The sequence below is a fragment of the Dendrobates tinctorius genome, unplaced genomic scaffold, assembly GCF_039654945.1.
Source record: "Dendrobates tinctorius isolate UK_male_01 unplaced genomic scaffold, ASM3965494v1 ptg000018l, whole genome shotgun sequence".
Classification (NCBI taxonomy): domain Eukaryota; kingdom Metazoa; phylum Chordata; class Amphibia; order Anura; family Dendrobatidae; genus Dendrobates; species Dendrobates tinctorius.
The window spans coordinates 20291717-20304893 of NW_027361686.1; the positions used below are offsets into that span (position 1 = coordinate 20291717).

At 38.8% G+C, this 13177-nt stretch overlaps 1 protein-coding gene across 1 annotated transcript in view; it reads left to right on the plus strand.

Annotated features, from left to right (window-relative positions):
- Positions 1–1508: 1508 nt before the first annotated feature.
- LOC141082593 (olfactory receptor 8H1-like) overlaps positions 1509–13177 on the plus strand; it is a 32946-nt gene continuing 21277 nt past the window's right edge. Inside the window, exon 1 of the mRNA XM_073566575.1 lies at positions 1509–1598. Within this exon, the coding sequence (XP_073422676.1) occupies positions 1509–1598 (90 nt within the window). The remainder of the gene's footprint in view (positions 1599–13177) is intronic.

The following is a 13177-nucleotide window of genomic DNA, read 5'->3' on the forward strand; positions in this document are numbered from 1 at the left end:
AGTAAAAAGACCAATAAAAAAGCGAGAACCCATATTAATAATAAAAGCATGTAAACAATAGCATCTAGGTAAAACGCACTGATGCTAAAAAGGCAAATAAAGTTATCTGGTCAGTTTATCTATAGTTAAATTCAGGCCTTTAGGGGCAAGTGTGCCAAGCTTGAATATCCAAAAGCTTTCTCTATTGATTAAACTGCTGAAGTGATCAGCCACGGTATCAGGTATGTGGTCAATAATCGTTAGTTTCAAAGTTTTGGATTTTTTTGATGCACAGTTAAAAAATGTTTGGAAAGGCTGTGCAGGAGAAAGCCATTTCAGATATTCTGTCGATGCTTGTTCAATCTAGTACGCATTGTTTGTATGGTTCGACCTACGTACTGTAGGCCGCAACCACATTCAATCAAGTATACCACAAAAATAGATTGACAGTTAACATGAAAATTAATTTTATATGAGGTTCCTGTAGTGTTGGATTTAAAATCATGTGCCCCATTTAAAATGGAGGTGCAGCAAAGACATTTGGGGGCTCTACATGCATACCAACCTGGGTTCAGAGAAATTGGGAGAGAGGATAGGGAGCCTGAACTCAAGGTGGTGTTGCTTGGTGCAACAAGGTTCCGTAACGTGCGGTTTCTGCGGAATACCGTTCTAGGTCGGAGGGGAATATGCTTGGTCAAAACTGGGTCCCCTTTCAGGATGAACCAGTAATTGGTAAGGAGCTTCTTAATCAACCCATAGGATTGGTTGAAAGTGGTAACGAAACTCCATCTACCTAGCTCTGTACCAGAAGAACAAGCGGTTTTAATACTCATAATCTTGCTTATACAGTCTTTCTGTGTGAAAGTTTTGGCTCTCAGGAATGCATCCTGGACCAAATTTTTAGGGTACCCTTTCTGCTGAAACCGCTCTTTCAGAACTTTTGCCTCCTCAATGAAGTCAATATCCTCTGTACAATTTTTTCGTATACGCCAATATTGCCCTTATGGAATGTTCTGAATCCACTTGGGTAGATGACCACTGCTGAAACTAAGGTAGCTGTTCACATCTACGTCTTTAAAATGTGTGGTGGTGAAAAACCGTCCCAATTTATCAACATGTACCAACAGGTCCAGGAATTGGATGGACATAGTGGAGGTATTAGCTGTGAAGCGGAGGCCCCAGGCATTCAAATTTAGATTGCGGATGAATTCAAGTGCTTCCTCCTCTGTGCCAGTCCAGATGATGAACAGATCATCTATAAAGCGTCTATAAAAGGCTATTTTGCCCAATGCCAGGTCGGACTGCGCGATGAAGAGAGATTCAAATGCCCCCATGAAGACATTTGCATAACTGGGGGCGAATCTCGTCCCCATCGCGCAGCCCTTGACCTGGCGAAAGAAGGAATGTTCAAAAGAAAATACATTATTATTAAGCACAAAATGAATAGCATTTTTTAAGAATTCCCTTTGAAGGGGGAGCAATAATGCATCAGTGGAAAGGAATTGGTCTACAGCCTCTATGCCTCGATCATGAGATATATTCGTATAGAGTGCTTGAACATCCATTGTGACAAGAAGGCAATTAGGAATAGGTGGTATTCTTTGAAGGGAATCAATGAGGTGGGAGGAATCTTTAAGATACGAGTTTAAACCCATAACATACTTCTGAAGAAAGAGATCTACATAATGGGATAGATTACTCGTAATTGAGCCAATGCCGGAAATGATAGGGCGTCCAGGAGGGTTAAGCGGGTTCTTATGGATTTTTGGTATAAAGTAAAAGAGTGGAGTTTTGAAACGGGGGATGTTGAGGAATTTAACTTCTTTTTTTGTTCAAGATACCTAAAGAGTGGGCTCCCTTAATGAATGCAGTATATTCAAGAAAAATATCGATAGAGGTATCATGGTCCAGCCTAGAATAGAAATCTGGATCATTGAGTAATCTGAACCCTTCCTGGATATAGGGTCCCCTATTCATTATAACCACCCCACCCCCTTTATACGCATTTTTTATGTTAATATTGCTGTTCTCACGAAGGGACTTGATGGCTGCCTTTTCACCAGTGCTCAGGTTAGTAATTAACTTATTACCAGGGGATAGCGAGCGAACCTCCTTAAAGATGAGCTGTTGGAATGTTTCTATATGTGACCCTTTTTGGTGAAGAGGATAGAACTGACTATGGGCGTTTCTTGGGGCCACATGCAAAAATGGATCTGTTTAGGTGGAGGGAATATCCGCAGTTTTGACCAAGCATATTCCCCCCCGACCTAGAACGGTATTCCGCAGAAACCGCACGTTACAGAACCTTGTTGCACCAAGCAACACCACCTTGAGTTCAGGCTCCCTATCCTCTCTCCCAATTTCTCTGAACCCAGGTTGGTATGCATGTAGAGCCCCCAAATGTCTTTGCTGCACCTCCATTTTAAATGGGGTACATGAATTTAAATCCAACACTAAAGGTACCTCATATAAAATTAATTTTCATGTTAACTGTCAATCTATTTTTGTGGTATACTTTATTGAATGTGGTTGCTGCCTACAGTACGAAGGTCGAACCATACAAACGATGCATGCTAGATTGAACAAGCATCTACAGAATATGCGAAATGGCTTTCTCCTGCACAGCCTTTCCAAACATTTTTTAACTGTGCATCAAAAAAATCCAAAAACTTTGAAACTAACGATTATTGACCACATACCTGATACCGTGGCTGATCGCTTCAACAGTTTAATCAATAGAGAAAGCTTTTGGATATTCAAGCTTGGCACACTTGCCCCTGAAGGCCTGAATTTAACTATAGATAAAGTGACCAGATACCTTTATTTGCCTTTTTAGCATCAGTGCGTTTTACCTAGATGCTATTGTTTACATGCTTTTATTATTAATATGGGTTCTTGCTTTTTTATTGGTCTTTTTACTGGTCTACTAACCTGTTAATAATTTTATTCATTTTTATCTATATTATTTTATTGCTCCTTTTTGCACATTTTATATATTTAAAACTTGTTTATCTAATGCTGTTTCATCTCACGTTTTATGTAAGTTGTTTTTATTTCTTTTTTTTTTTATAATATATGATGTCATCTTGTCGTAACATGTGACTATCATAACATGTGACTGTTTTGACTGTTGTGATTGGCTGCCTCCCATTTAAATACCCCATCCCCTATGTCATTAATAAACTTCCACCTGATGAAGACGGATTCTCTGTCGAAACGCGTTGTGGTTTAACCCCATCTCTTGTCTGAGTCTCTTTCCTGAGCTCCTAAGACTGTTTCCATCTTCTCATCTTTTCTATATATGAGACACCGATGTGTATTCAACAGGTCCTTTTTATTTGCCGTCCTCCGCAGCATCACACAGCAGCTGCTCGACTCCGCACACAGGCCAGGGTACCTTCACTTTCTTCCTTTTCCTAATTGACTTCCCTCGCGGCTCTTTCACTGTGGCTGCCCTAGGTCTACCACCACAGCGCTTCACCCGTCCGAGTCCGTCCGTCTGGTACCCCCAGGCCTTCTCTGTCCTGCGGCTCTCCTGTCAGGGCCACCCCCCTGACTGTCTTACTCCTCAGTCCCTTCTGGAGCTTCTCCTCTGTCTGTCTCTCTCTTCAGTCTTCTCTCCTGAGCTCCTCTCCCTGGACTGGCTAGCTTCTGGAACTCTCTGCAACTATTTATTCCCCTCCCTGGGAATTCCCCTCTAGAGCTCCTGTAACCCCACCCCCCATGACTCTGCGGTTTCGTAGCCTTAAGATGATGTAAAGCCCTTTTCTCACTGCTCTCTGCTGCCAACTTGTGGCCAAACTACAGTATTACACCTCCTTCTGCTTCTGTGGTCTTTAGTCTCCCCCTAGTGGCCAAACCCAGTACTTCACCATCCTTCTATTTCTAGCTGTCTCCCACCTTCATAAGCAGCAGTCCACATCAAGCACACTGTACATTACCCTCCTGCTGCAGACAGGTTCATAGGTCAGTCCACTTCTCCTACACATGGTGCTTGCCAAAAAAAGTTGCAGAGTACAGTTTTTTTTAGACACATTACTCCCCCAAAAATTCTGCAGAGTACACTGATTTTTTTAGACTCACTGCTTGCAAAAAACTGCTGCAGAGTACACTCATTTTTTAGACAGAGTACTAACAAAAATTTGTTGCAGAGTACACTGATTTTTTTTGACTCCCTACTCATAAAAAAGATGCAGAGCCCACTTATTTTTTTAGACACACTACTCTCAAATAACTTTAGAGTACACTGATTTTTTTAGACGCACTACTTGCAAATAAAAGCTGCACAGTACAATAATTTTTTAGATACACTACTCGCAAAAAAGATGCAGAGTACAACAGTTTTTTACACACACTACTCCCCAAAAAATTTATAGAGTAAAATTATTTTTTACACACTCTACTCGTATAGACACAGTGGTACAGTAAAATTATTTGTTTGGCCTACAAATGGCAAAGAGACGGCTGATGTAAATTATTTTTTCCCCAGACTACTAAAAAACACACACCAGTAAAACAATTATTTTTTTCTGGCCTATAAATGGCAAAAAAATTGCTGATGCCAGTTACTTATTTGCAACACTACTAGAAAACATACAGCATTCCTGAAAAAATATTTATTTGGCGTATAAAAGGCAACAAGATGGCTGACGACAATTATTTTTTCCCAGACTACTAGAAAACACACACCGGTCCCGAAAAGTTATTTCTTTGTCTTACTTATGGCAATAAGATGGCTAATGCCAATTATTTTTTTCACAGACTACTAAAAAACACACAAGTCCAGAAAAATATTTCATGTGCCTAGAAATGATAGTGAGATGGTTGATGTGATATATTTCTTTGCAAAACTGCTAGAAAACACACAGCGGTCCTGAAAAATTATCTATTTGGCCTACTAATGGCAATCAGATGGCTGATGCCAATTATTTATTTCTCAGAGTACTAGAAAATACACAGCAGTTTAAAAGACAGTACTTCCACAGGTGGTAGGTACAGACTACACGTAGCCATTTAAAGGACAGTACTCCCACAGGTAGTGGGTGAAAAATCCACACTGTGGCTTAAAAGCCAGGGAGTGCAGAGTGCAAACAGCGGCTTCAATGATAGTATTCTCACAGACAGTAGGGAGTTCAGAGTACACACAGTGGCTTTAAGTCCATTACTCCCACAGGTGGAGGGTAGAGAGTACACACAGTGGCTTAAAGGACAGTACTCCCACAGGAGGGGGTGCAGAGTGTACACAGCGGCTTCAAGGACAGTACTCCCTACACTAATGAGAGCATAATGGTGGTGTCACTCATGGTCAGGCCTTTATACAAACTGGGTCACATGCTGTGCAAGCCAATGGCTGTGGTAGCTCTGGAAGTGCCCACAGTCTGAAACTATGCTGATTGACTGTACTGCAGTCTTTCAACAGACTTTATTAGACTGGCGAACCTGAGCAAGAAAATAGATGTACTATTAAACATCCGTGTTTAGGGTACGGTAACGGACATTAGCTGTCCGGTACGGACCCCAAACTTCCCAGTTTGGGTTCGGTCTTTCCTAAAAATAAATAATCTCAAAACACCATAAATAATTTTTTTAGATCTTCTTCATTCTTTTAATTAGACGAAAATAGTAGTTATACATTTGCTTAATACAAATAAATTGAATCCCATAAATTCATAGTCCCTGAAGATTTCTTCCCTCTATTGTCCCCTGGTGTCTTATCCTCACTTGTATTTACATGATTCAATAATTACCAAAAGACTTGGAAGATGCAAGCTATAGAAAAAAATAAATGAGTCAAGTGTTTATGAAAAGCAGAGGTGGATATAAATGGAAGATCCTGTTACAGGACAGGCATATTGATCCACCGCAACACATCACCTCATTTCTCACAAAAATACTGGTTGCTCTATGAATGTCTGGACATCGAAGTGTCAGGACCACCACTTTTCAGTCTCATATCTTTTTTATTTTGGAATAGGTTATTGTTTTATTAGTACTCTTTAGGGTATGTATAGTTTACAGATTAATTAAAACTCATTTTTTTAGGGTGTATGTGAATTAAACTTTACATGTACAGTATCCTGAAACTTGTCTGTTAATGATACACTGACTGGCAGAATATAAAACTATATTTTTGTCATGACCTAAAAGGCCGAAGCTTAATGCAAATCTGGGGACAAATATTAGACCTTTTTTTGCTGTAGTAGTATTCCATAGGAGTGTTGCTCTACATCGATGGAGTGGCAGAGGTCTGCAGCCTAAGGAGATGAATCATTTAAGTGGCGTTATTAGTCCCCAATTAGTGCCCCAATGCCCATGGCTGTTAGCAGCATCTTGGGCATTCACATTGGACAGTTCATAGTGACACAATTTTTTTTTCTGAAGTGCCACCATAAAAAGGGGCATATTAAAAAGAAGGCCATCAGACATATATTATATAGAAGTAAATTAGAAGTCTCCAACCAGTGGCTTTGAAGCCACCTGTGGTTTGTTTCCATTGAAGCCCTCTCCGTTATGACTATCCCAATGGTTAAATAGCATCATAGGGTCTAAAATGCAGTAATATTCTAGACTCAGAGCCTCTTTCAGAAGTATAATACCAGTGTGCTTACACTGAAGTATCTGCAGATGTTTGCAATTTCTCCATATCTGAATTTGTCTCACAAGGAGCAGAAGGATGGAGACTCCATGACACACTTATGCCTGTAGGCACCACTATTGGGCCACCACTGCTATTGCCAAAAAGACTCCTCTGATTGCCCATGTTATATCAACCATATCATGTTTTTAAAAAGAACAAGCACACTTTCTTGTGTTCCATTTCTTTTATTTCTAAATCATTAAATTACTAATTAGTCTTTACACTTACATAAAATTTTACAATAATTTTGAGCTATAAAACTGGACAGAATTTCTGTGAAAATATTTTTGCCCTAAAATAAGGTTATGGTGCTGAGAACCAAAACACACATACGGTTATGCTCACATCTGCACTGTGGCTCTCATATAATAAATCCATACAGTGCCTTATTGAGCCATTGACTAATAATTGAATTAGTTGGGGAGGCATTCTGGCTTCTCTCATAGTGATTGTGCAGCACTAGTCTTACCTTTATAATGTCTCATTCACATGTCTGTTTTCCTCATGAACAAGAAAATGAACCAATTATTATGATGAGAATTTGATTAGAGTGTGGTCTACGTGTCACCCATGTTTCTTATACTTGAAGAAAAAAAGTTTCTTCATCTTCTCCTATGTGACTTTCTGTGAAAATCGGGCCCATAGACTTTAATTGCAAATTTAGATCTAACCCTGGGATCAAAATCCAACATGTCTCTGAGATTTTCAGGATGTGTGAAAAATTCTGAATGTATGACTGACCCCTTAGCTTATCACATGTACAAGTTCTATCCTTGGTAACCTCAGAACCGAAAATCGGATGTCTAATTCAGGCCTAAGAGACAGAGCTGCTGATGGAGGCTCTCAAGTGAACCAGTGTAGTAAAGGGTGCAAATCTATAGGAGCTATAGAATTTCTGTGGAATTGGAGGACTTGAGGCTATATGGTAGCTTCATGACCATTTTGGGCGATGAAAGGAGAAACAAATTTGTGGGTTATATGACACAAATCTGTTTATTGTTTTTTTCTTTTCTTTTCTGTTTATTCAGATATGAAAATACATGCACATAAAAGTCTCTAAGTAAATGATGAAACGCTTACGTGAATTAAACAAAGCACAAAGCTAGACAACGTGAACCAATGAGCAAACCAACAACCAAAAGTCCGGCCTTACCTGCCATTCGAGATGGAATTTTTTAAGCGCAGTTCAAAATGTGAGAGTTTATTCTGGCATGCAAATGTGTAATACTTTATCAAACATGTGAGATGAAGGGGGATTTATTAACCCAATAAGGTGTTATCAAGGTTTTTGATGCCTGTATCATATAAAAGAAAAATTGAAACATGGGAAATGTTCTATGCTTAGGCGAAAGATTGAGAAAAATAGATTGAATCATAATGTCTATGCATTGTTGACAGATACTGTATGTTTCGTGATCACCAGCAACTTTTAATATTAAGGAAGAAAAATTTGGACACGGCAACCAAATGACTAGGTCTAAAATTGATTGGAACGTCCAGGTGTCAGTAGTTGATTTTGATGTAGCCACTTTTAGGTTTTATACCATCTGAGGTTACATTCAAACGACCGTATGTGTTCTGTCCCTCGAAAAATCGAAAAGCACTCGGATCAATGCTATTCAATCTTTTACACAGATCAAATGTAGAGATAAAAAAAATTGCAGCATGCACCAATCTCTTCCATATTTCAAATGAGATTCGCCTATTCAAGTCTATGGGTGCACAAAAACATGGACACCATACAGATCAACTATATGGCATCCAACTCTTATGGATACATTGCTCTTATTAACATAGGAAACTGTACTTGGTAGTGTAAATTGTATTCATTGTTGATGTATAAAAAGGGATGCCAAAGGGGTTAAAATACACGTGAAAAATTGTCATTTTTTTTTAGATGATGTGCTGCAACGCTCACTTGAACGAATGATAAGGTTGTATTTCTTTTCCAGAAGCTTACTGGCTAAATATTTGAGGACAGGTAAATGATAAGATGCAAAGGTCAAGATCCCAAGCACATAAAAATGTAAGATCGAGCCATAAATTGTTTGATGGTGTGACTTTTATATAGTTTATCATAGTTTATCCACTATTTTAGGAGTAATGAAAGCTGGTTTTTATGGCGTCTTCCAACCATGGAGCTTTTTAAAAGAGTTGCTATCTTATAAAGTTAAAGATAAGCAGGATTTAAGATGAGAGAATTATATGATGTTTATGGATGGAGATAGCCTGCAAATATACAAAGTGTTGGAAGGAGGCTTATGGGGAGACGTTTGGGTATAAATCAATGTATATTGTATAAATCAATGCCTAGTAGGGATGAAGAGTAATTCAAGCTGGAGAAGAGACTAGGAAAATGGGGAAAACTGTTTAGACTGCTAAAGAAGGTGTCCTAGGGGAAGTCTGGCTATGGATTCCTTGGCAGAGACACATAGCTGATGATTAGTCTGTTTGTAGAAGTCAAGGATTCTAGAAAGGTGAATGGCTTAGTAATACACTGTGTGCACAGTTATTGGGCAATTTGTATTTTTGATAATTAAAGTTATTATTGAACAAGTCCAGTGCTGTCGGTCAATCCAAAAGGTTACCTGAATATATAAGAAAGTAAAAGTGAGGTTTTGTCTTAGGAGAATATCTATGTGTGCAGAATTATTGGGCAACCATTAGTGTGCAGAATTATTATAAAACTAAATGTAAAACTAACGTTTTCTATCTCAATTGATGATTTTCATCTGTTAAATTGAGAATAATAACTAAATACCGTAACTCAAAATGTACAAAATACATTTCTAAACAAGCAATAGAAAAGTGACACAATAGCTGTGCAGCAAAATGCAGGCAATTTGTCTCTCAAAAACAACATAGACTATATGCTCAAAAAATGTGTACTCAATAGTGATGAGCGAGTATACTCGTTGCTCGGGTTTTCCGGAGCATGCTAGGGTGTCCTCTCAGTATTTTGGCGTACTCGGAGATTTAGTTTTTGTTGACGCAGCTGCATGATTTGCGGCTGCTAGACAGCCTGAATACATGCGTCGACAAAAACTAAATCTCCGAGCATGCCAAAATACTCAGAGGACACCCTAGCATGCTCTGGAAAACCGAAGCAACAAGTATACTCCCTCATCACTAGTACTCAATATACTCAAAGTATAATGAAAAGGACACAAGTGCGAATAATGTTAAAAGTTGCCATTATTTACTTCTAGTAAGTAGTATAAGTACAAGAAAAACTATTTCACAGATAATTGCATGGATACTAGACAAATACTTGCTGCATAGAATAATCTTCAGAGCTGGTATCAAGAGTGAGGTCTGTGAGACGATCCAATGCAAATTCATGGAGTGAGCTGGATCAGCTCTAGATACAACTAGCCTTTCATGAAGACAACATGGATACGGAATGGGTGTGCAATTGCCCACCAATTGTGACGTTTAGGGGGTGAAACCCTTTGTTCAAACAGTCAGTGAAATCTCTTTTTTGGCCCATTTTGCCTTTGGAAAACAAGCTGCCTAATTCTGCACATCTAGATAAAGGGTGATGATGGGCCTCTCCCCCCTCATTACTTATATACACATCACCAGATCTGCTTCATCCAATAAGAATTCAAGTCTGTACAGAACGGAGTAGAGAAATCTGCATAAAAATGATGATGTGGTCACACCACTCGCTGGCCTAATAATTCTGCACACAGTGTATCTGGGTAAGTTGGGTAAGTTTGTTCCGTTCACTAGATTTATCTTATCCAACAATTTGAGCTTTCTAATATATCTTTATAATTGTAACCATTTTTTCTCATCCCTGTAAGTCCCTGGCATAAAAGCGTAGTTTCATGATAGCTTAGTCGATCGCCTTGTTCAGCTGTGTTGAAGGCACAACTCTTAAATGAATGCAGAATTTTGGGGAAGCAGAAGCCTCAGTCTCCTGTTCTATATTTTCAACCCAGCACATAAGTGAATTGGACATACATGGATAACATGCATCAATAACTATGGTCTGAATTTGAAGTAAGATTACAATTCTAGTTATATAATGACAAAAATAGTTTATTAAAACCTCAAAAGTGTTAAACATTACGGAACTCAACTGTTTCTTCAGCAATGTGTCTGATGAAGAGGTTGAATCCCCTAATCTGTAACATTTTGAAGACATAAATAATTTATTTAATTTAGTGACACATTTTATCCATTTTTGTTTCAATCATGATGGACGAAAGTATTTTAAATCATATTTGCATAGACAATATATTTTTTTTCTTATAGAAGTTATGAAAAGAGATAAAATCAAGGGGACAACTCCACTTACTATCATCAAAAGTTTATATGAAGTTGCTGCATTAAAAGACAGACTTCACATCTCTGCAAGAGAGAACTCATGGTAATTATAAAATGGAGAATGGAAGGTGGTGGGTCTGCATATGTCTGCATAAAATATTACTTTAATTTAAGCCTAAAATTGTGTCTTAACCCCTTAAGGAACAAGCCACTTTGTAGGTTAATAACTAAGGCCTTAATTTTGAAATCGGACGAGTGTCAATTTATGTGCTTATAACGCTGGAATGCTTCAACGGATCCCACTGATTCTGAGAATGTTTTTCCATGACATATTGTACTTCATGTTAGTGGTAACATTTCTTTGATATGACTTGTGTTTATTTCTGAAAAAAATGGAAATTTGGTGAAAATTTTGAAAATTTTGCAATTTCCAAAATTTTAATTTTTGTACCCTTAAATCAGAGAGTGATGTCACACAAAATAGTTAATAAATATTTCCCACATGTCAACTTTATATCAGCACAATTTTGGAAGCATAATTTTTTTTGTTGGGAAGTTATAAGGGTTAAAAGGAATCTGTCACCGGAAGAAGCCTATGTAAATGGCCTGTGCCCGGTCCGATGGGCGGTGTTTCTTTTCCGGAATTCTAGTAGTTCTATTCCATAGTTCGCGCGTGCGCAAAGCAATCTTGCTTCGCGCATGCACAGTATGCTTTGCCCAACTGTGAGTAAAGCCAAAAATTATTGCTAGTGTACCGGCGCATGCATAGTAATGATTTAGAAGAAACACCGCCCATCGGACCGGACACAGGCCATTTACAAAGGCCGCCAACTTCCGGCGACAGATTCCCTTTAAAAGTTGACCAGCGATTTCTCATTTATAAAGCAAAATTTACAAAACGATTAGTTTTAGGGCCCACCTCACATTTGAAGTGAGTTTGGGGGGTCAATATAACAGAAAATACCCAAAAGTGACACCATTCTAAAAACTACACCCCTCAAGGTGTTCAAAACCACATTCAAGAAGTTTATTAATCCTTTAGGTACTGCACAAGAATTGAAGCAATGTGGAAGGAAAAAATGAACATTTAACTTTTTTTCCCCAAAATTTTTCATCGGACACAATTTTTTTTATTTTGTCAAGGGTATCAGGAGAAAATGAACCACAAAATTTGTTGTGCAATTTCTCCTGAGTACACCAATACCCCATGTGTGGAGGAATACCAATCTTTAGGCGCATGGCAGTGCTCAGACGGGAAGGAGCATCATTTGAGATTTTGAATGTCAAATAGGCTGGAATCGAGAGCGGACGCCATGTCGCATTTGGAGAGTCCCTGATGTACCTAAACAGTGGAAACCCCCAATAAGTGACCCCATTTTGGAATCTAGACCCCCCAAGGAACTTATCTAAATGTGTGGTGAGCACTTTGAACCCCCAAGTGCTTCACAGAAGGTTATAACGTAGAGCCGTAAAATTAAAAAAATCATATTTTTTCCACAAAAAATGATCTTTTCATGGTAATTTTTATTTTCCCAATGGTACCAGGACCCCAAAAGTTATTGTGCAATTTGTCCTGAGTATGCTGATATCCCATATGTGTGGGTAAACCACTGTTTGCGCGCATAGCAGCGCTCAGAAGGGAAGGAGCGCCATTTGGCTTTTTTGGCTGGAATTGAGATCGGACGTCATGTCGCATTTGGAGAGTCCCTGATGTGCCTAAACAGTGGAAATCCCCCACAAGTGAACACATTTTGGAAACTAGACCCACAAAGGAACTTGTCTAAATGTGTGGTGAGAGTTCTGAACCCTCAAGGGCTTCACAGAAGTTATAACATAGAGCCATAAAATTAAAAACTCACATTTTTTCCACAAAAATGTTGTTTTCATCCCCAATTTTTATTTTCCCACTGTGTAGGTGCATGGCAGAGCTTGGAAGGGAGGGAGCGCCATTTTGAAATGCAGACTTTGATGGAATGGTCTGCAGGCATCATGTTGTGTTTGCAGAGTCACAGATGTGCGTAAACAGTAGAAACCCCCCACAAGTGACCCCATTTTGGAAACTAGACCCCCCAAGGAGCTTATCTAGATGTGTCGTGAGCTCTTTGAACCCCAAAGTGCTTCACAGAAGTTTATAACATAGAGCTGTGAAAATAAAAAAAATCATGTTTTTTCCACAAAAATTATCTTTTTGCCTCCAAATTTTTATTTTCACAAGGGTAACAGGAGAAATAGGACCCCAAAGTTGTTGTGCAATTTGTCCTGACTATGCTGATACCCCATATGTGG